This window comes from Primulina huaijiensis, chromosome 18, assembly GCF_012295235.1.
Source record: "Primulina huaijiensis isolate GDHJ02 chromosome 18, ASM1229523v2, whole genome shotgun sequence".
Lineage (NCBI taxonomy): Eukaryota > Viridiplantae > Streptophyta > Magnoliopsida > Lamiales > Gesneriaceae > Primulina > Primulina huaijiensis.
In genome coordinates, this window is record NC_133323.1 from 1993851 (window position 1) to 2018604 (window position 24754).

Here is a 24754-nt window from a genome sequence, read left to right on the forward strand (position 1 = left end):
TAAAAATAGATATAATTATAATTCAAAAAAAATTAATCATTATATAAATTAAAATTAAATAATATTGAATCAATGTCCCCAGCATTTTTATTTCTATTTTTAAGAGGAAATTATACCAATGAGCCTATTTGTGTTTTATTTTTAATTCATTTATATCAACTCTTTAAGTATAAACTCTTGAAATTTTTTAGTCTATTTTATCTTGTTTCAAATATTATGAAATAGTNATATCGTTATTTATACCAAAAACATTATTTTTCATGATAATTATTGATCGAATCAACTCATCCTACAAATAAACATATATGAGACGAGAGCTATTCTCATCCTTAATTTATTATAAAGTTAAAAGTTAAATTATTCTTTATCGTATATTTATGAATATTCTCCAATAATAATAATAAGATAATAATTTTAAAAATTTACTTACAATAATTGTAGTTAATAATAATTATTAACTCTTTTAACAGAGAGTCACGCGCGAGGTAAAAATCGTCGAAGCGATTGAAATATCGAAAACCCTAAAGAGTCCAATCGATTTTGGGGAAGAGCAGTCATCCACTCGCCCAAACCCTCGCGTGGATTTGCAGATCTGGAGATCGAAATTTTTTACAGAAAAATAAAATTACAGGTATGACCATCCTCCTGCCACCCCCGTCCTTTTGGCCCTTTCGTTTGTTTCAACTATAATTTCGCCGTTGCCTTAGCTAAGTCACCGAATTCTGCCGTTTTGGCGTTGTAGTTTTCTCTACGTTAGTGTTGTTGTATCACTGGACGCTTTGGGATTCAATATTTTATCAATTTTTTATAGCTGCGATTATAATTGTCAGCTATCTAACAGGAGTCTGTTTAAAATTACTATTCATTTTTGATGGTGGGTAAAGGGACCGGAAAAGGTTCCTTTTGAACTTCGTGTGGAAAGCTGTAGTTTTGAACTTTATGTTTCGATACACTATAGTTGTTGTGGAATGCTTGGCTGGAAAATGCCATAATGGATTTTTGTAATTCCAGAAAGTTTGCCACTTTTGCGTTTTCTGGTTTGGATCAATTCCGTTAAGAAAGGTCAGCTACAGTGGACGATTCTGGTTTGAATTATTTCGAGTTTGAAAAAGATTGGTGACTTCTGATACTGAAGTTAGAAGCCATCATAATTTAGTTAGCTATGAGCACAAATGGTGTTGTTACTTTTCTGTTTGGAGCCCTATTCATCGAAATATTGGTCGGGAAGATGAAAATGGTTAGCCATTCCATGCATGGGTTCTGCGGATGAGTCACAGTGCGATATGAGTGGTGGGTGAGGGGAACATACTGGAGATTTATAGGAAAGAAGATTGTGATTTTTCCCCTTAGCTGATGGCATTTTTTTTTGAATGGAGAGAGAGATCAGTAACTGGTAGTTATGGGAGCTAATGAAGTCTTCATGGCAAATGTTTTCTGCCTGTCCCCCGTTCTCATTATCCCATATAGGCCTCCCTGATAGATAATGGGTTTATATAGTATACACCATGGCAGAGACAGTCTTCATAGCAAATGATTGCTGTGTATACCCTGTTCTCGTTGTCCCATATAGGCCTCCCTGATAGATAAATGAGATTTAGTAGTATAACTCCAAAAGGTCTTTTGTTTTTGTAAAGCCAATTTGTTGGAGAAATAAGAGGATCTGAATAAGCTGTGAAAACTGGATAGTATATGAGATTGCAGTTAAATACATGGCGTCTATATGTTCTTTGGCACTGAATTTGAGGCTATCCAGCATATCATAATCATTGGCTTCTATTAGTTTTGCGTGACACACGAGTAATCTATAGGGTTGGAGTTCTAGTTTGGTGAAAATTCCAATATCTGGTATTAAATCAGACAGGAAATATGATATATACTCATTTTGTGCTTACATGGTCAAAGTTTACTAGTCCAATTATCAACTGCGATAATTGATTTTTGTCATGCAAGTTTTCGGAGGATACATCGTTTTTCTAGTGAATCTTGGGATTTTCCAGTGCTTCGATGTAGAAGTAATTATTAAGTTTTCAAGTCTTTTGTACTATTCTTCCAGAAGCATGATTCATTGTCTTTTGCGATGTTCTAGAGTATTTTGATAATTGGAAATTGAACCCTGCTCTCTTCACATTTGTTGCATTTGTTGAAAAGTTGATAACACTTGAGTGCATACTTTTTATTTTTGTTGAATATGTCGCTGAAATGACCTTTTTTTATTCTAGGTGGCTGCAGGAAAACTTGAATTATAAGGAAACAGGTTGTCATGGATATAGATCTTAGGTTACCTTCTGGAGAAACTGATAGAGAAGAGCACAATGGAATTGTTAATATGCTAGATGGAGATGAGAAACCCCTCAATTTAGATGGTGTTGGTGGAAGTATGGTGGATGTTGAGGAAAAGTTGCATATTAAAGACGGGGAGATTGAAATAGATTTTAAAGATTTGGCAATTCTTGAGCCTCTACCTGGTATGGAATTTGGTTCACATGGAGATGCATATGCTTTCTATCAGGAATATTCTAGGTCTGTGGGATTCAATACCGCAATTCAGAATAGTCGCCGTTCAAAGACATCAAGGGAATTCATTGATGCAAAATTTGCATGCTCTAGATATGGAACTAAGCGTGAATACGAGAAATCTTTAAACCGACCACGCAGTAGACAAGGAAGCAAGCAGGACCCAGAGATTGCCACAGGTAGGCGAGCATGTGCAAAGACAGATTGCAAGGCAAGCATGCATGTTAAGAGAAGGCAAGATGGAAAATGGATAATACATAGATTCGAGAAAGAGCACAACCACGAATTATTACCGGCCCAAGCTGTAAGCGAACAAACTAGAAGGATGTATGCTGCAATGGCTAAGCAGTTTGCTGAATATAAAAGTGCAGTTGGCCTCAAACATGACTCCAGAAGCTCATTTGAGAAGAATAGGAACATGACAATGGATGCAGAAGAGGTGAACATTATGCTTGAGTTTTTTATCCAGATGCAGTGTCAGAATTCCAACTTCTTTTATGCAGTAGATGTTGGTGAAGACCAACGCCTGAAGAGTATGTTGTGGGTTGATGCTAAAAGCAGGCATGATTACGTCTATTTTAGTGACGTTGTGTCTTTTGATACAAGCTACGTCAGAAACAAGTATAAAATGCCTCTGATTCTGTTTGTTGGGGTCAATCAGTACTATCAGTTCATGCTTCTTGGATGTGCTTTGATATCAGATGAAACCGCAGCCACATTTACATGGGTCATGCAAACGTGGTTGAAAGCAATGGGCGGTCAAGTTCCAAAAATAGTGATTACAGATCAAGATAAGGTTTTGAAGTCGGTAGTTTCCGAGATATTCACTTCCACTCTCCATGTTTTTTGTTTGTGGAACATAATGGGAAAGGTTTCCGAGATCCTAGATCATGTAATTAAACAGAATGAAAATTTTACATCTAAATTTGAAAAGTGCATTTATAGATCAGTGACAGATGAGGAGTTTGAGAAGAGGTGGCATAAATTGGTGGACAGGTTTGGGCTAAAAGAAAACGAACTGTTCCAATCATTCTTTGAAGACCGTAAAAAATGGGTGACAAGCCTTTTGAAAGATGGAATTTTAGCTGGTATGTCCGCTGTTCAACGATCAGAGAGCGTGAATTCTTTCTTTGACAAGTATGTACATAAGAAGACGACTGTGCTAGAGTTTGTGAAACAATATGAGTCAATTCTACAAGACAGATATGAAGAGGAAGCAAAGGCATATTCGGATACGTGGAACAAACAACCAGCTTTGAAGTCTCCGTCACCATTTGAGAAGCAGATGGCTGGGGTGTATACCCATGCAGTGTTTAAAAAGTTTCAAGTTGAGGTATTGGGTGCTGTAGCATGTGCCCCCAAGAAAGAGGAAAAGGTTGATGCCACCATTAAATTTAAAGTTCAAGATTTTGAAAGGAATCAAGAATTTGCCGTCATTTTGAATGAAATGAGATCAGAAATATCGTGCATATGCCACTTATTTGAATTCAAAGGTTTTCTTTGTAGACATGCAATGATTGTCCTTCAAATTTGTGGTATTTCTGCAATTCCTCCCCAATATATTTTGAAACGGTGGACTAAGGATGCCAGGAGTGGATATTTAACTGGAGATTCATCTGAACAGGTTCAGTCAAGGGTGCAGCGGTATAACGAACTTTATGAGCGAGCTGTAAAATTAGGTGAAGAAGCATCATTATCACAAGAGAGTTATAATATGACTGTACGTGCACTTGATGGTGTTTTTGAGAATTGTTTGAATGTTAACAACTCAGATAAGAATTTAGTAGAAACCGGCGCATCCGCCTCACCAGGTCTTCTCTGCATTGAAGAAGACTTTAAAGGGAGCAAGACAAATAAGAGGAAAAATGCTACCAAGAAAAGGAAGGTTGTTGTGAATAAGTTATCTGTTCTATTTTTATTTATGTTCCATTGTGTTTAAAGGTTGTATTACCTGTATTGCAGTTAAATGTGGAGCCAGATATTACGACAGTTGGGACGCCGGAAAGCTTGCAACAAATGGTATCTCATTTTGAATTTCTTTGCCTCTAAGTTGTACAGGATATCGAATCTGGATGAGTTGTAAATTTCAACCTAAAGGAAGCTTGGCTGAATAATTAGTAATTAAAAATAGAAATGCACGTCAAATTTACGAAACCATGGCATAGTGTAGCACAAAGTAGGGATAAAAATTTTGGAGTTCTTGTAGGCCATGAATACTCGGCTGTTTTCGCTTTATGTATGAATTAGAAAGTGCATTTTGAAACTACTAATCTCGTCAGTAATGATAGGTTTTGCGGTTTCCTCCAACCTTCGTTTTTTTTATTTATTCTTGATGCATTGTTTCTTTTCTATGTCAAGGAGAAATTGGGTTCTCGACCGGTCAATCTTGATGGATTTTTTGGACACCAACCAGGGGTGCAAGGAATGGTAGGCATTTTTGTCAAGTTGATGCCATGAATTGATATTCGCATGCACTATTCCTAACTGCCTTAAATTGTTTTGGAAGGTACAGTTGAACCTAATGGCTCCTTCACGTGATAATTACTATGGGAACCAACAGACCATTCAGGGACTGGTATGTAATTTATTTGCCTATAAGATGAGAAATAAGTTTTGGTATTAGGATAATTTGTTTGGGATAATTAATTTCTGTGTCAACTTCTTTTGAAGGGCCAGCTGAATTCTATAGCACCTGCCCATGATGGTTATTATGGAACTCATCCTACCATGCATGGATTGGTACTTAATTATCCTACGTATATTTTTTTTAATATTTTCTTGGCGGATAGCATCTAATATATAACAAAATTACCATGGATGTCTTTCTTCAGGGACAAATGGATTTTTTCCGCACTCCAAATTTCAACTATGGTCTTCGGGTTAGTCTTTCCATTATCCAGATGGCAAAAGTTAACAAATCTCTCATATCACCTCATCAATCTGTGGTTCGATAATTCATATATAGCTTTTGCAGGAGGAACCTAACGTAAGATCTGCCCAGTTGCATGATGATGCCCAAAGACATGCTTGAGAGTCATCTTCTTCACGGCCAAACAAAGCGTTCAAGTCTCCTAATGAACTATATAATGGGGCAGCAGTGTCTGGAGTGGTGGCACAAAATCCGGATGACAGTTTCATGTTGTAAAGTGTGTTGTAGCTTATGCATCAGTGGCCGATTTTACATAAGTAGGATGATTGAATCGGATAATGGCGGATTCTTTTAGCTGTTATCATGATATAGTTGTATCCTCTTGCAGTTGTGAACCATTAAATATTTGTAAATTATGCAATAAAAAGAAGGCTCGGAGACAAGTTTAGGCTCGGAGTTCCTGTTGGGCTTAGGAGATATGAACTCGTGCTATATTACAAGCAAATTTCTGAAGTCATTTCTCACCTCTCTGTCCTTCTAAATTGTCACTCATAGTAGAATACTCCATTTTAATATAACATCTCTCTATTTGATTTATTTAAAACTTTTGTAGATTGTTCAAATTCTCCATTGTTCGAACTTTTTTGCACGTTTTTTGCACTGTAAATTCCTTAACAAAATTAATCATTTAAGTTCGAATGAATCGCAAGTGTACGAGTCAAGTTATAATATAATGTACAAAGTATGAGTATCGATTTCATAGAGATTTATTAGACAAATTTACCTCAAGTCAAATTTTTTAGTTAATTAAAACAATAATTGAATTAATTAATAAACTAAATTAATAATGAAATAAAAGGATAAAACAAACGCAACATAAATAATTAGACTGAAAATAATAAATAAACTATTATAAGGATCTCGGCTCATCTACCTCTAAATCTTCTCTAATGATTGAATTTCAATTCATAAGTCATGTTTTTACGAGATTCTTTAATTTATCAGTACACTATGTCAAGCTATATTAATTCAATTAACAAAATATAATAATCAATTATCCTTGTGTCATTTAACAATTGCAATCGCATTAACAAACTGTGAAATCATCTAGTTTTCGATTTTCGGTCAATGACTATCAACATGTATTCAACTCCATATGTCTATGCAAGTTGTAGATCTACGGATTATATTATCATATGATATTATAAAATCCACTCTTATTGTCAATTATAACATATAAAATCACTTCAAAGATGATTATACTTTAAATATGCCATCAAAATAATAACATGATCAATAATACTTTAAAACCAAAATTCAATATTAAAAAATAATTCACAATATAAATGTTTGAGTGTATGATCCTTTAAATCCTAATTAAAGAAAAGAGAAAATAAGAAAAACATTGTGTTGAGTTCTAGTTCTTCGCTTGAATTCTTCTTTGAGCGGCCCTCTCTCTTGTGCGGCTAAGTGTGTGATTTAATCTTGATGAATAGTGATTAGTTTTCATGTATTATGGCTTCTCCCAAATATAGATGTCTCCAAGACTTCACAAAAATAACAAATCACGCATATTGCATTTATTTATCGGGTCGCACTAGTACAGACAAATTCTACCCCTTTAGCACAACATGCTCGCATTAATTTTCAGTCAGACACGTTAAACATCTGCCCTAAGATGAGCGCCTAGCAGATCTGGTATTTTTTCCCTCTTTTGCATGATGGGGCGAGCAAAATACCCGTCCTAGCGTGCTTTGCTCGTACTTTAGCTAATAATTTTTTTTAATTATTAAATCAACTTACAAATCAATCGAAACACGTGATAGACGAATAATATACATAAATTATGAATAAAACAGATAAAATCATACTCGATATCTTAAACTTATACAATTATTAACTAAAAATAACATAATAATAATAATAATAAAAACAACAACGATCCTTATTATCGTGAATAAATGTTGAAAAGTATTTTTGTTTTTATTTTGTAAAAGCACAAATTGAAAATCAAGTAATTCTATATTATTAAAAGTTGCTAAATGTTTTCTTAAATAACTTTCATAATCAAACAATATTCCGATCAAACGGGCTCAAAGCTTATAAAATTTTCAAGATGAATTATACAAAATTTATTGGATTAATATGTGTAAAGTAAACAAAGTAAGATAATATTAGTTAACGTTTTAAGCAAGTTATATTCAAAATGATTGAAATAATCTCAAAATGTATATTTGTATACTAAATTATTTTCAAATACATCTATACTCAAATAAATTTGAAATCAATTGAAATGATTTTTTTTGCTAATTAAATTAAATTTTTTAGTTTAATAAATAAGGTAATTTGAAATTGTATGTGAAAATTAAACTTAAAGGTAGTTGCGCCTAGGACGATGGATTTGGGGGTCTTTCTAGTTCTTCATTCGACCGGCTCTGGTTCTGCATCATCGTTTTTCCATTTCAAGGCATAATCTGAAGGTGCGGCTAACCTTCTCTTTCAATCCTCATCTTAAACTGCGGCGAATCCTCGTGGGGATGGGGAGTGAATATAATGAAGGGTTGGCGGTTAGCTTGGGTTTATCATTCCAGAAAAAATTAAGTAGGCCTTCAATTGTTGCGGTTTCAGGTTTTTTATTCGGTGAAATTCTGGTGTTATGTGATAATGCGAATCGGGTTTGGTGTCATTTTTGATCTCAAATAAGTAAGTTGTGGATCAGGGCTTTGAAAAGTTTTTGTCTGTGCAAGGTTGTTTTGGTTGTTGGTTATTTGAAATTTTAGCTTTGTATTTTTTGAGTTTATTGATTCAATCAACATGCAATCACGTAGCATTTTTGTTGGTTCTTTTGAAGCAAGTCGAAGCGTAGAAAGAATAATAGTTGCTGGTGGTACTTTGTATTTTTAATTTTATAGTCATTTATATTTTGTGTTATATGATCCTGAGTCGATACAGAAAAGCCCAAATTTTAGCTCTATTCAAGTTCATTTTGTCATGTTTTAGATTTTATTCACAATTTCATGTTCTTCTTTTTGCCCGTCTACAGGATTGATTAGTTTATAGTAGAACCATGAGTCGTGCAGTAATTTAATAACCTTGGAAATATACATTTCGAAGATGGTGGATTTTGTGGACACCGTGGAAGCTGTTGGTGGTGTGACCGGTTTATGTGTAATTGATGTTTCAGATAGTGTTCAAAATAAGGATGGACAGTTGATTGGCTGTCCTAAAAGTGATACTGTAGGGATTGAAGGTGAAAACTTGGAACAACATGATGGGATAGAATTTGAATCCCATGAGACGGCTTATATATTTTATCAGGAATATGGAAAATCTATGGGATTCACCACGTCGATTAAAAATAGTCGACGTTCTAAGAAAACCAAAGAGTTTATTGACCCAAATTTGCATGCTCAAGATATGGGGTCACACCAGAATCGGAGGGTGGCAGTAGTCGAAGACCAAGTGTCAAAAAGACAGGTTGTAAGGCTAGTATGCATGTAAAGAGAAAGCGAGATGGAAAATGGTATATTCATGAATTTATGAAAGAGCACAATCACGAGCTTTTGCCTGCCTTAGCATATCATTTTCGTATTCATAGGAATGCGAAGTTAGCTGACAAGAATAATATAGACATTTTGCATGCAGTTAGTGAGAGGACAAGGAAGATGTATGTTGAGATGTCTAGACAATATGGTGGGGGCCATAATTATTGCCTTGACAAGAATGAGTTTGATCACCAGTTCGACTGAGGTCGGTACTTGGCATTAGAAGAGGGGGATGCTCAGGTCATTCTTGAGTATTTTGTGAGAATTCAGAAAGAAAACCCTTCTTTCTTCTATGCTATTGACTTGAATGAAGATCAGCGTCTGAGGAACTTGTTTTGGGTTGATGGGAAAAGCAGGAAAGATTATATTTACTTCAATGATGTTGTTTGCTTTGATACCACTTACATGAAAATCAATGAGAAAATGCCTATTGTTCTGTTCATTGGGGTGAACCATCATTTTCAGCCAATGTTGCTTGGTAGTGCACTGTTAGCTGATGAAACTAAACCAACATTTGTCTGGTTAATGAAATCATGGGTTAAAGCAATGGGTGGGCAAGCTCCTAAAGTGGTAATCACTAATCAAGATAACCACTTGAGATCTGCTATTGAAGAAATTTTCCCATATACGCGCCACTGCTTTGCACTTTGGAATATATTAGAAAGAATGGCTGAAACTCTTGCTCATGCACTCAAATATCATGATAGTTTGATGAAAAAATTCAACAAGTGTATATTCAAATCGTTGACAGATGAAGAATTTGACATGAGGTGGTGGAAGATGATCGGCAGATTTGAACTACATAACAATGAATGGATTCTTTCACTGTATGCAGACCGTAAGATGTGGGTTCCTACTTTTCTGAAGGAATGTTTTTTGGCAGGGTTATCTACATCTCAACGATCGGAAAGTGTCAACTCCTTCTTTGATAGATACTTTCACAAAAAGATCAATCTAAAAGAGTTTGTGAGACAATATGGAGTAATTCTTCAAAGTAGGCATGGAGAGGAAGACATGGCTGACTTTGACTCATGGCACAAACAGCCCGCACTCAAATCACCTTCTCCTTGGGAAAAACAGATGTCAACAGTTTATACACATGCAATATTTAGAAAATTCCAGGATGAAGTTTTAGGCGTGGTAGGCTGCCATCCTAAGAAGGAAAAAGAAAATGGAGGAATTAGTACTTTCAGAGTCGATGATTGCGAAAAAGTTGAGCATTTTATGGTGACATGGAATGAGGTGAATTCAGAGGTTTCTTGTTCATGTGTGATGTTTGAAAATAGAGGCTTTCTTTGTAGGCATTCAATGATCGTCCTTCAGATATGTGGTATTTATAGTATCCCATCCAGATACATCCTGAAAAGGTGGACAAAAGATGCAAAAACCAGGCAAGTAGCGATAGAAGGAACAGAGGGAATCCAAAATAGGGTGCAGAGATACAATGATCTTTGTAGACGTGCAATTGAATTGGGTGAAGAAGGTTCTTTGTCTGAGAATAATCACAATATTGCTTGCCATACTTTAATTGAAGCCTTGAAGGAGTGTGTAAATATTAATAACCGAAATACCATGGAACTTAGTGGTAGTTCTGTTGCTCTTTGTCGTGCTGATGAAGAGAGTCAATTCGTCCATTCTACTAAAACAAAAAAGAAGAAGGCAGCAAACAAGAGAAGAAAAGTTAGTAGCTTTTTATTTGCTGTCAATATCTATGTTCGTTTGGTAATCATTTGTTACAAGGAATATATTCAATGCATGTCTATATCTCAGTTACAAACAGACAAGACAGTTGTTGTTGAAGCCCAAGACCATTTGCAACAAGTGGCGAGCCATAGTGTAGCTTAGTAATAGTTTTTCCATGGCTTGCTTATAACTTGCACGATGTCTATTGAAAGGTTGAACTCATTTGTAATCTCTTATATGCGTGAAAGACTACGCTCTCCTGATATGATTTTCCCCTCTACAGGAGAATTTATATTCAGATGGAATGACCCTAAATGGGTTCTACGGATCCCAACATAATGTGCACGGACTGGTAAGCCTTTGTGAGGTTCCTGACCGCATTATTGTAGGAACATTTTAGTGGTCAAAGATGCTAGCTTCTGAATGTAATGGTTTTTAGAATGAAAATATAAAAAACAGCATGATGCATTATATATGACCTTTTCTATTGATTAGTTAAATCTGATGGAGGCACCACAAGATGCGTACTATGTTGGCCAACAGACAATGCAGGGGCTGGTATTTTTTGTTTACTTCGTCATAAAAAATTGATGCCTTAAAGTCTACAGAACCTCGGTTCTATTTACATGTGATGTAATTTGATGGGGTGTGTATCTTTTTGGGTTGTATCGTAGGGACAGTTAAACCCCATTGCGTCCAGTCATGATGGCTTTTATGGAGTTCAACAAAATATGCCTGGACTGGTATTCTAGTGGATTACGCATCAATCTTGCAATGTTTATCATAGACGATGGGTTATCTTTTTCACTCTATTTTTTGTAGGGGCATTTGGATTTTAGACAACAAAGTTTCAGTTATGGCATGCAGGTCACTTGTAGCAACAACGTGTCTCAAATCTCAATAATTCACTACTTAATAGACTTTACTCCTCAACGACTTCCATTTTTGAATTTTTATCAGGACGAACATAATGTGAGATAGTTGCAGTTGCAAGGCAATGCTAGACATGCTTCAGAACTGCCACAATAGCCACATCCTCTGCCATCAGTCGAGATTTTACATTTTTCTGGGATATTGTGGCTGTAGTAGATGTTTCAAAAGCTTGGTCGTATTAGGATTCCGCACCTCTAATTACTGTAGAAGACAGATCCCTCAAAATGATGTTATAAACTGTTAATAAGTCGGTGGAAGCGTTTTTGTATCTCGTCTTCTACTTTTCTGCCATATCATTGATTGATGAATCTTGCTTTACCCTGGTTAACAGTTCAACAAAGTATAAAGAAATGTGTGACACGAGTCAGGGGCGGAGGCGGATTTCTGAATTCACGGAATTTAGGATCCGGGCATGATCGCCTTACAGTTTGTATATCCCTAACTATTTGATTTGCTGAAAGTTTTTTCATGCTTTTAGCAGGTTCCGCTTTGGCTGAAGGAACGTGAAGAACCTAGCGACAGGTAGATTTCAATACAAAGTATCTTGTCAGCCATAGCTCCATTTTTCCTTCAAATTCCAATGGCACACTGCAGGTTTGCAGGTCAAGATAATCTGGATACCATACCATCAACTTTCTGCTCTCTCGTTGACGGGTCTGATCAGATGGTGGATTTGGGAATTTAATAGTGAATTCGTGCATTATTTAACCTTAACCCCCTACTCTGTGTGTGTGTTTTTATTTTAATTTTTAAAAATAGTCATCTTCTCTGTATTTCAATACATTGTCATCTTAGCTGTGGCAACTAGTCACCATTGTGTGACCATTCTTAATCGACAGTGTCAATTATGAAAGACTCTTAAATATCGAGAACTGTGAAGGTATTTGACCAACTTAAGAATTATGACAACAGTCTTAATTCTATCTCGGGAAGCGTTACTGACTTTAGTAAATAGTAAAAAAAAAAACAAAAACAAAATTACTCTACTTTATAGCTATTGCCCCGGAACCAAATTGACAAATTATTGTGTCATAATTCCACACTACTACTACATGTTCATATTTATTCTTGTTAAATTAAATAAGATAAAAAAGATAATATACCATGACTGTGTTTTTGTTGGCCCTTCCAAATTTACAAAGATTCTTGCCGGAAACGGTCAATTGACATGGGTCCCAATTAAAGGGCGGTCCCGATTTTACATTGGTGCAACCAAAAGCGATCGTCAAAATTCTTACAAAACCAAAGAATTTGCATCTGTTGAGGAAAAAGTTGAATCTTTTTTGGTTTAGGTAGAATTTTGAAGGATAACCACTAAAGGGTCACAGTTTTTTATTCTGATTTGTCAAACCAAAAATTTTCGTTTTTAAACGTATTGAATTGATGTTTTATTTGTTTCCGAAATGTTTTAACTTTTAAGTTGTGAATTTTTGTTAGCAATTCCATTTTCATGTTTCAAATTTTGCCTATGGAAGTATTTTCAGCGACAAAATTTCATTGTTAATTTTTATTATTATTATGACGTAGTTATTTAATAGCTTCAAGAATATAATAATAATAATAATAATAATAATAATAATATATAGTTAAAGACGAAACTGTTTCTATGCTCATTCACACTCGCTCTGTTTCCCCCAACAAGAAGGGAAGCTTTAAAAGAACAAAATCAGAAGTGGCCATTAATTTGAGCTTCCACTTTTTCGAGATGCAGTTCATGGAAGCTCTCCCCATTTCTCTCCTCTTGCTAATCTTCTCTCTTCTTTCAATTGCAGGTATCTGTATTTTTTTCCCTTTTTTCCATACAGTATTAATATTTCTGTGAATTGGGCAGCAATGCATATCAACTTTTAAAATTTTTCGAGTTCTGCGGATGTACATGGCTCAAAAATAGACTTCGATTTGGCTGCATTTTTCTTTTTTGTTCTTATTCTTCTTCCCACACGCGTATTATATGAACAAATTGAGTTCAATCAATTGGGATGCCGCCGCATTTTACATGCCTTTTTCTGGGCTTTACCCCCTCTAATTTCTTGGGCGCTAATGGTACATTGTTGGGTTGCAGAAGGTGGAGGTTCCATTGGTGTGAACTATGGCCGGATAGCAAACAACCTCCCATCGGCGACAAAGGTGGTGCAGCTCCTGAAATCGCAGGGTTTGGATAGGGTCAAGGCGTACGACACCGACCCGGCAGTTCTCAAGGCATTGTCCGGGTCGGGTATCAGAGTCACTGTCAATCTCCCCAACGAGCTCCTCTACTCCGCCGCCCGCCGCCAGTCCTTCGCCTATTCGTGGGTTCTCCGCAATGTCGTGGCCTACCACCCATCCACCGCCATCGAAGCCATCGCCGTCGGGAATGAGGTCTTCGTCGACACTCACAACACCACTCGCTACTTGATACCGGCGCTGTATAACATTCAAGAAGCACTGGTCAAGTACAAACTCCATGAAGACATCAAACTGTCGTCTCCCATTGCACTCAGCGCGCTGCAGAACTCGTACCCCTCCTCGGCCGGTACGTTTCGGCCGGACTTGATCGAACCGGTGTTCAAGCCCATGCTGGAGTTTCTGAGGAAAACCAGGTCCAAACTCATGGTGAACGTATATCCCTTCTTCGCATACGAATCCAATGCAGACGTCATACCGTTGGACTATGCCCTCTCCCGGGAGAATCCCGGAGTCGTGGACGCTGGCAACGGCCTGCACTATTTCTCCCTCTTCGACGCTCAGATCGACGCCGTATTTGCGGCCATGTCGGCGTTGAAATATGAAGACGTCGGAATCATTGTCAGCGAAACCGGGTGGCCGTCCAAAGGCGACTCAAACGAGCACGGTGCAAGTATAGAAAACGCAGCCTCGTACAACGGAAACCTAGTCCGCCGAGTCCTGACCGGCGGCGGGACCCCATTGCGACCCAACGAAAACCTGACCGTGTTCCTGTTCGCCCTCTTCAACGAGAACAAGAAGGTGGGACCCACGTCGGAGAGGAACTTCGGGCTGTTCTACCCCAACGAGAAGAAGGTTTACGAGGTTCCGTTCACAGTGGAAGGTCTGAAGAGCTACAGAGAAATCCAACCTCCGGGCACAAGCGGCGAGCAGAGAGTATCGACAGGGAGTGGGGAGACGTGGTGCGTGGCGAAGATGGATGCCGGTAAGGATAGGCTGCAGGAGGGTCTAGATTACGCTTGCGGGGAAGGTGGCGCCGATTGCCATCCGATCCAGCCAGGGTCCACGTGTTTCGATCCTAACACACTCGAGGCTCACGCATCGTACGCATTCAACAGTTATTATCAGAAGAAGGGACGTGGCATCGGGACTTGCTATTTTGGTGGGGCCTCTTATATTGCTACTCAACACCCCAGTAAGATTTCTTCCATTTTATTATTAACTGCTTAAATTTTAAATTTTAAAATTTTTAGAATTTTAATTTATTTATTTGGTCGATTAAACCATTAAAAAAAAATAACGATGGCTAGTTCATACATCATAAAAAAACAAAACAAAACAAAACGCTTAAATTTATGTATAATAATTTTTTTGATTTTGTTTTTACGGACAATAAGTGGCGTATGTTAAGAGTTTGGGGTGGCATAGTGGCTAACATGTGCTGTATGTTAATTTATAATAGAGTAGATTATGGTCGAATTGGGGTGGGCCTGAAAGTGGCTAAGCTAATTGGAATGGAGTGCACGTGATTGACCCACACGAATAATTTCTTTATGTTTTTTTTTTAATCGCACAAATCTATCTTACAAGAGTTAGTTTTTTGTTTTTGTGTGTATCATTATATTATATAAAAATTGATGTATATGTTGATGATTAAATGATTAATATTTGATTATATTATAAATATTTCAGGTATAATATAAAATAATATGTTATAGGCAAAAATTTGTGTGAGACGGTCTCACGGGTCGTATTTTGTGAGACAGATCTCTTATTTGGGTAATTCATGAAAAAATATTACTTTTTATGTTAAGAGTACTACTTTTTATTGTGAATATGGGTAGGTTGACTCATTTCACAGATAAAGATTCGTGAGATCGTCTTATAAGAGACATACTCTATGTTATAAGATTTGTTATATAACTTTTGAATCTAAATACAACATATTCAATTCTTATTACAGGCGACTTTTAACCGTCATTATATTTTATTCATCAAAGAAAAAAAGAAAAATCAGACACACTGTTATTCGTAATTAATTTTAGTTATGTGGTTGTAGAGTATGGTAAATGTGAATTCCCTACTGGATACTGAAGAAGAAGAAGAAGGAGAAGCCAAACCTGTTCAAAGTCTCTTTGGTATGAATTAGTTCATGTAACGTCATGTTATGACATATTCTAATTCTATTATATACATATTTTAATGTAAAGGTTATTGTGTGTTTTGGTCTTATATCATGTTTTGTGTCATTCAGTGTTAAAAGATAAGATATTAATTGATTATACATCCAGCAGCGGTTGACTCAAATTCCACAAAGATTAAGCGTTATAAATTTGTCCTTCTCATTTCATGTATCTTTCATCGCATTAAACACCTCAAGTGGGGTTATTAACTTCTGAATTTCGATGATTTTTAATGAATTTTTTAAATGATAGACTTTTATGTATTTGATAGATTTTTATTAACTTTTACAAAATCTCATATATTTATAAACAGATTTATGTGGATTCATGTAAACTTTTTTGCAAGATTTTTTAGACTTTTGTGAATTTTTTTTAATAGAATTTTATAAATTTTGTACTTAATTATAATATATTATTTTTTATTAATTTTTTTGAACCAATAATTAACTGATATACATAACATATTTGGTTTGACATAGTTTTTGCAACATTTATATTAATAAATAAATTTACTTATTTAAAAGTTAAAACATTTAATCCTTACATGTGTATATATGTGGGTTTGTATGCATGTTTGTAAATTTTTTAAAATACATCAATTGATTAATTTGTAACTTTGTTTTTCAATTGATAATATACATGTGAAAAGAATATTATTTAGCATCGTGTTGATATAATTTTGTATAAAAATATCATAGTTTACATATTAATTGAAAATACTAGAAATAATTTAAAAAATCATGGTTGTTGGGAGGTTATTCAATTATTAAGAATTAAGCGATATTTTTTTTATCATCTTTTATTAATATTGAATGTTACATTAATTTGTATAAATCATAAATTAAAAATCACAAAATCAATTCTAGAATTCAAAATTTCTTATAAATTAAAATAAAAAATTATTAAATGAACACTCAGCCAAAAAATGAAAAATTTGAAAAAAAAATATGAAAATATATATAGAGATACACTTCGAAAATTTGAGAGAGTGATAGAGATAGATGATAGTAGAGAAGATAAGAAGAGAGGTAATGTGAAGCGATAAAGAGAGAAATAAATAGCTTGTGTATGAGTTAGAAAGTTTTAAATATCCATCCAAATCTTTGGGTTGAACCAAATACAATTTATAGTTGTACTTTAAACTTTAATGTTTGCATGTTAATGAATTCCATGAAATTATTAAAAATCTATTGAAAATTTGAATACCACTAGACTTCTATAGAGGGTCTAAAAGTCTTATTTGAATATATATAGACTTTTAGAATCTACAAAAGTCATTAAAAATCAATAAATTTCTTATATTGAATACACCCCAAGATGTATTGTAAATACAAGAAAGTGCATCACAAACTTTTAAAAGGTCTTCACTTTTCATATTCTTTAAAATGCTTTAGTGATGGATAACGCCGGGGGAATGGAACGAGCCGACGCCGTATCCTTTAATGAGCTTTTATGCAGATTCTTGGAATGACCACGAATGTCCATCTATTTATCAAAATAAATAACTCCATTATTTCACATACATATGGAATTCATTTGCATGTCTGTTCAGTGTAGAGGGTAAATGATTTATTTCTATATTACCTAATTTGCTTGGGGGAAAATAATAACTATCTATATATGTGTGTGTGTATGTGTGTGTGTGNTTATCTTTTTTACTCTACTAAAAACTATTCAAAGCACTCCATATTTTATATAGAAAAAAATCTAAACAAAATTTCTCTTTTAAATCGAACAAATCTTCTAAATTGAAAATAATTTCGTGTTAATTGTTTAGTATTATTTGATCAAATTAAAAATAAATACATGTGTATTTTTTACGGGAAATTGGACTTAACTCCCCAGCCGTCGTTTTTTTTTTTGTTCAGTCCCTGGGTACTTTTTTAGTATCACATTTTCACATGAAGTGTACCACATTTTCACATGAAGTGTACCACAATTTGTATGACATAGTACCACAATTTTGTGGGTAGGGAGTGAACCCAAATAAATGTTTTGGTTGGGGATTTTTCACCAACTTCCCTTATTTTTTATTAATATATATATATAATGATGTGATATAATTAATATTTTCCGCTACCTGTGCGGACCGTATCAGTATCATAAATTAAGTAAAAGTAGTCTTAAAATTAATTATTCAAGAAATAAAATACAACGAATACATTATCAAAAACTTTTTGATAAATATTTTTAAATTAAATTTTATCACACTTCATAACGGAATCATTACATTCAATTCAATGAACCAATTTCCTGCTGTTATACGATATTTCAATAAAAATATTATGTATATATATATAATTTAATAATATGATCGGATAAAATATTATATAGAATTAGTAATAAAAATTCTTTCCAGATACTTATTGTTATGTCCATAAACTATATTATTAAAAATAATAATAATAAAACTACCTTCTAGAACTTCATTGTTCGACGAAGACCAATCACAAACTTACCAAGTATTCTTTGCTTTGACCAGTAAAAACGTTGAATTCAAAACCCATTCAAAGTGTCTTATGATTTATGGTGTTTGGAACTCGTACGACATGTGTATATAAATTACATTGTATTAAAAAAATGTTTATGAAAATAATTATATAATAGAGGTAATTTTTTTCATCAAACTTTATTAGAAATTTTATTGGCTATATTTTGTAATCTCATTAAATATAACATATAATGAGAAATGAGTATTTTGCAAAAGAAAATCTGCTGATATTCTTGTACAATAATCTCTCGTTCAATAATAATTAGCATCTCTTCGTATATATGTAATGCGTGTATGTATGATGTTTTTGTAAAATATTTATATATTAATTTGAAATTTAAAAATATTTTTTTAATGATTTAAAAATATCTTTATAGTTAAAAGAAAATATCATTGAGATATGTTGTAGATAAACTTTAAATTTACTAAAATCGATTTTTATCATATTTTTAATTAAATAAAGGTTAAATATTTTTTATTCTTATAGAGAAATTTTGGTATATAAAAAACTATACAATGACTTCAAATAAGTAATTATACGCATCTCATATTTTATAATGTAGCATAGATATTATAGAAATATAAATAAAAAAAATTGAGATAGTCTTATGAGTCAATTTTGTGAAACAAATATCTCATACTTGATTCGATCGCTCATAAAAAAATATTAATTTTTATATCAAAAATATTGAATTCATTGCAAATATAGCTTAAGTTAACCATTATATATGATATTGTCCCACAAGAAATCAACTCATTAGTACTTTTTCGGTTTATATTTACATATTTCGATGCACAAATAAACAATAATTTATGTACTCGAGGTGATGGAGATAGAGCCGGCCCTTGGTGGGGGGCTGCGCTCGTCGTTTTTGAAAAAATTTAGACGCATGATTTTGATATATGCACTACATAATTTATTTTTTTTTTTAAAAAAAAAAAACAAAACAAAACCCTCCAACGTATTTATTGTTCTGTTTGTGTTATTTACAGATATATGTATCATTAAAATAAAAATAATATGAGCATACGGATACCATTAAATTAATTTGAAAATATAGCAAATTTACATAGTCTAATCCAATTCGTTCAAAGGCACGTGGAACGTGCTAAATTATAATTATCCCAACTTAATTGAACAGATGACTATTCAATAATATCCCTATAAATTTGTATTACCAAGATATATGTCGATGACCAAGGTTTCCGGTTCGAGACGAATTCTAAAATTCGTGTATAAAAGATCATTTAATGGACCAATTTTGTGATGCATATCTTTCATCACTCGAATCAATATGTTAAAATATTACTTTTAATGAAAAATATATATCAGATTTGATCCATTTTTACGAATATAAATATTTGAGATATCTTAATCAAACTCGTGAGCTTTCTTTTCATTAACTCGTCAATTTATTCCAAGTCATTCGACCTTCACCTTTCTATAAATAAATCAATGAATGAGTAGTGTTGTCGTTATTCAACACATGGCTACTAGTGAAACTATGTCTACACCTAATGAATGGATGCAATTCTACCAAACAAATTACTTTTCCGACATGAACCAAACCCTTCCTCCGCCCACCGCCGCCACTTCCTTCGCCTACTCAAGGAGTAGCGACTTGACCCCGAATCACGGCCGCATATCAAAACCCCTCCGGCGTCGGGCGAAGGTCTTGCGGCGGACCCCCACCACCATTTTCAACACAGACACCGCCAACTTTCGGTCCATGGTGCAGCGATTCACGGGGGCCCCCATCGCGCCTTTCGCCGCTAGGTCTCAACCCCCCGGTGGCGGAGAAACGTTCGTGCTTGATGCTAGGAATGAAGCTGCCACAGCTATTACTTCTCCCCCCGCGGCTGGATTTCACATGCAGTATTCGCACCACCCCCTACAGCTACAGCAAGTGTTCACGATAAATAGGATGCAGGGCGGCGGCGAGGCCGTTTCATCCCACACGCCGTCTGGGTTTTCTAGCTCTAAAGATCATCGGGATTACAGCAACCACATGATGTGATCGACGAGAAGAGGATAGTGATATTCTTGAACATGGTGTTGATGAATGATGACTAATCGAGGTGTTGTTCTTCATCGATCATTAATATTTCCTTTCAATTTGCGACAAATTTCCCTCATGTCTAAATAAATACTGAAAATAGCTAGATTTGAATTCTTGTAACATGTTTAATTATGTCACTTACTACAATGCTATTGACAATTCGAAACTTGAACACCAATATTCCGAAAATAGCTAGATTTGAATTCTTGGAATATGTTAATCTCATTGTATTACAATGATGTTGATAATTCGAAACTATATTTTTTTGTTACGTTAATGTTTCGAGCCGATGATAAATAACATCATATACTAAAATCACTCACAAGTTAAAACAAATTAGGTAACATCAATCGATCGACCAGACAGATCCATATATGCTCAAATAGCGTACTATTTCCGTGCTAGGTCGGAGAATTCTAGTGCTGTACTGTTACTTTTGATAAAACGAAAACACATAAAAAAAATATGAGAAGTATTTTTTTAAAATAAGAATAAATGATTTAATTATAAAGATGGTAATGTAATCATAATTTTATTCACGAACATTGGATACAGCGAATGAATATATAGATTTAAAGTTAGTAATTTACTATTAGCTTAATATTAAATTTTATTATTACATTAAATTAATTAATAAAATATTTTGATTTTTAAAAAAAATTATTATTTTTCTTGCGAAAATTTCAGATTTATTTATGTATATTTCAATTTGTAGTTACATATATTTCAATTTTAACAATTTTTTTAGAGTTGTATCACACATGTCGACTTCATGTTACAACTCAAATTTTTAAAAGATTGTACTATAACACAAAATTCATGTTTCGAATGCTATTTTGACATAATCAACTATTGCTTTCCAACAACAAAGATGATAAATATGACTAAAATTTGACAATATCTGAGGCGAAAATCTTAATTAGGCAAGTGTTTAGAACCTGCATGTTCCCTTAAACAAATTTGTAAATTAATATTTCGTGAAATTTTCTTTAAACAAAATATTAATAGAGAGTATTTTGATGACATTATTTTTAGGTTGAACTTGGATTGAAATATTTGAAACTATGAAATTTTAAATCTTTTTGATTGTTTGAAGGAATTTACCTTGAATGAATTTCAAATTTTTATCTCTAAATAATTAATGTAGATGCATAGATAATTTTGATGGAATTGAAATGCATAAAAAATATACGTCATTTCAAATTCATTATTCAAATAATTTTTCAAATCAAATTCTTCATTCTAAATCAATAGTAGATCTTTTGTGAGACGTGACACGATTTCACCTATTTTCCAGCAACCATTATTCGTCCGCTAATAACAAGTCAATTATCATCGTTTCTTGCAGATTTCTGAGGTTTTAAAGTGGAGAATAGCTCTTTAGTCAAGGAGTCAAATATAATTACTTTATTTCTTCAAAAAAATAAAAATAAAACATAGTTAGTTACATTTTTATTATAAAATTAATTAGTGATTAGTTAAGTTCTACGAAGTCATCGTTACTAAAAAATGTGAATAAATAAAAAGTGGAACAATCCCAAAAAAATTATTGTTATACGAAATCAATTTTTTTTATGATGTGAGAACCTGCAGTCGTTACTTTTTTATATGATTGGATAAATCTTGGGCTAATACAATAACTTATAAACCAAATTACCAAGACAATCGCACTGTACGACAGGTTCTTCCTAGAAGATATTGATTTGGAGAATCGAACTCCTTATCATTGATTAAACGTTCATCTACTCTACTAACTCCTTATCATTGACTAAACGTTCATCTACTCTACTAACTCAAATATTACCAAATCATTTTTTCGAACATATGTGAAATCGGATTTGATGGTCTTTTATAGATGAAAAATATTCGTTTTATTTTATTTATGAATTATTAGTGATAAAAAGAAAAATATTAATGTTGTTTCGTTTTTGTGTATTTTCTGCCTTCTAAGTGGGTGAAATTACAAATCTGTTTAGCTTATGTCCATATGGTGAGGCTATTGATGTTGAAACGGATTTGATCGCTTTAAGTTATTTTTATTTTATTTCTTTAATTTATCTATTTTGAGTTACGATTTGTTTAAGCAACTCATAAGTAAAAGTTTTGAACTGCCAACATATCTTGCCTTGGATCTATGTAGATTCCCCAACACGTATTTGCTTGTCGGATTCTGCAATGATGAGATTACCCATAAGTTCAAGGGGAAGACTGTTATGACCGATGCTATGAGTCTCTTCGCCATTGCAAGTGGGTATTCGCCTCCCTTACATTACAGTGAATTTTTGGCTGATGTTTTACTGAGGAATTGAAGTTATATATACTAATGCAGTTCAGCAATGATTACATCGATAATCATGTGTATGAGTGAATTTGATTTGTGATGAGTGTTTTTTTTTTTGAGTAATTTACAAGAATTCAAATGCTCTGAACTTGTGTTTTTCGATTTTTCACTTTGTGAAAGTTAACTTCCTCCTTTCTCACTAAAAAATAATATGCTAATCAATCATCTGGCTACCTCTTTCTGGCAGGTGGGTTGATGAGGTCATCCCTGATGCGCCATGGGTGATAAATCAAGAATTCCTCGACAAGCACCAAATTGACTATGTGGCTCATGATTCTCTTCCGTAAGATTCCTTATCAAGAGGCATTTTTTAACAGATGTTAATTTGTAGCAAGTAATTTACGGTTGTTGAACTGATAGAACGGAGCCACATCCTCTTTCTCCTTCATTTGTACGTCATTGTTGAGCTTGAACATTTTATTTGAGGAGCAACAATACTACACACAATTTACTAGACCAACGACAGCAAATTTATCATTCGACTTGTAAAGTTCAATATAGATGCAAACTTCTCTGGATAGAACCTAAGGATCGGTCATTATAGACTTCAATAACTTGTAACTATTTTTTTTTTTGGCACTCTAAAATCACAAAGAATTTCAGTAGTGTTCTTCTCTTCGTAGTTTTAATTTCGTTATTTGACAGTAATACTCAACAAACCATGCCAAATCCACACTTATTAACACAATTCACACTCGATCAAGTGTTGATTTCCAACTTGGTACACAATTTAAAAAATTTTGTGATTGATATTCATACTTAGCTAGCGCAGTGAGGTTTATTTCAGATGGAAATAATTTGATTGCTTGTGTTTAAAACGCTCTATGAGAATATTTTGTTTAACTCGATGAATTTAAACCACATGAAAGTGCATTCATGTGTGGTGGGATTTTCCTTCTTTTCCAGTTACGCTGATACAAGTGGAGCTGGAAAGGATGTTTATGAATTTGTAAGCATTTGCTATATCTTATAAAATTTTGGAATAATCCCTTGTTTTCCAAATATTTCCAAAGTTAATATATGTGCTAGTGTGCAATCCTCTTTTCTCTTTTATATCATCATGACCAGGGAACGTCACCCCCCTTGTAACTCGCTGGAACTTGTTCCTCCTCCTTGGGATGGTCACTCCCCTAAATTTCATTCACAGAATTTATCGTTCGATTCACCACTGCCTTCACATAAGTCAAGATGTTATCAGCCAAAATATTTGAGACTTCTTCCACATCTCTTGCGTTATTTTTTCCTGCATTTCCTTTGAAGACCTCGAGTTTTCTTAAATACAACATGGCCATGTTGTTGGCCTTCAATTTGGTTAATCGTGTCTCGAACAAAAACCTCAAGTGAAATTTCTTCAATCAAGTCATCAAAATCGGGTGGAACTCGTGTGCTCCCTTTCTCTCTCATAATTTCCTCTTCTTTGGTGGCATAAAATTTATAACAAAGTCGGATGAAAAGCACCAGAAACTATACTAGAAAGATGAAAAAATGTTTGGACTATATTAACTAAAATTTGTAAGGTATTTGCTAGTGTTTGGTTGTTGTCAGATTGATCGATTCTTTGTTTTGTTTCATTCTTTGCATCAGTTACCTCTCATTTAACTTCAAGCCACCTTCAGCATTCGGTTGTTTCACTTGGACCGAATCACACAAGGTTTATCCGACTAACTCTTTGATTATTGATGGGATATTTCGCTTTTTAAATATTGGGCTTAATTTTTTTATTTAAACTTTAGCATAAAAATACCGTATAGATTATAGACCAAATAGTTAGTTATGATGCAGTTCGTGTGATGAAAAAAATGTCAAATTAAACCCTCAAAGTCTTTAATATGACGAAAAATGGACACATGTTGATCATATATTTCTGTACAGATGCATTATGGAGTCAATCGAACTTGAAATCATATTGGTTGGATGAATGACTTTTGGTCCCTCCTCTAGTCCTAGCTCACACTTGATGACGAGACATGAA

At 34.0% G+C, this 24754-nt stretch overlaps 2 protein-coding genes, 1 long non-coding RNA gene and 1 pseudogene across 9 annotated transcripts; all 4 read left to right on the forward strand.

Moving 5' to 3' along the window:
• Positions 1 to 480: 480 nt before the first annotated feature.
• LOC140964302 (protein FAR-RED ELONGATED HYPOCOTYL 3-like) lies at positions 481 to 5957 on the forward strand. Of its 7 annotated transcripts, none has more exons than XM_073423954.1 (8): positions 481 to 631; positions 2230 to 4399; positions 4477 to 4533; positions 4873 to 4941; positions 5021 to 5089; positions 5185 to 5253; positions 5346 to 5393; positions 5480 to 5957. In XM_073423954.1, the coding sequence occupies exons 2-8, from the start codon at positions 2261 to 2263 to the stop codon at positions 5543 to 5545; spliced, it is 2517 nt and encodes an 838-aa protein (XP_073280055.1). In that variant the 5' UTR covers positions 481 to 631; positions 2230 to 2260; the 3' UTR covers positions 5546 to 5957. The 7 variants fall into 7 exon arrangements, with proteins under 7 accessions (XP_073280055.1, XP_073280054.1, XP_073280059.1 ...); XM_073423953.1 differs by having other exon boundaries at positions 483 to 631; positions 2220 to 4399; XM_073423958.1 differs by having other exon boundaries at positions 483 to 631; positions 2220 to 4399; positions 5489 to 5957.
• Positions 5958 to 7748: 1791 nt separating this feature from the next.
• On the forward strand, positions 7749 to 12436 carry LOC140964140 (protein FAR-RED IMPAIRED RESPONSE 1-like; annotated as a pseudogene).
• A 709-nt stretch (positions 12437 to 13145) lies between these two features.
• LOC140964141 (glucan endo-1,3-beta-D-glucosidase-like) lies at positions 13146 to 16014 on the forward strand. The gene is made up of 3 exons (XM_073423681.1): positions 13146 to 13316; positions 13607 to 14902; positions 15767 to 16014. The coding sequence occupies exons 1-3, from the start codon at positions 13151 to 13153 to the stop codon at positions 15799 to 15801; spliced, it is 1497 nt and encodes a 498-aa protein (XP_073279782.1). The 5' UTR covers positions 13146 to 13150; the 3' UTR covers positions 15802 to 16014.
• Positions 16015 to 22525: 6511 nt separating this feature from the next.
• Positions 22526 to 23733, forward strand: LOC140964319 (uncharacterized). The gene is made up of 3 exons (XR_012172870.1): positions 22526 to 22688; positions 22970 to 23065; positions 23689 to 23733. It is a non-coding gene; the product is annotated as an uncharacterized lncRNA (long non-coding RNA).
• Positions 23734 to 24754: the final 1021 nt, after the last annotated feature.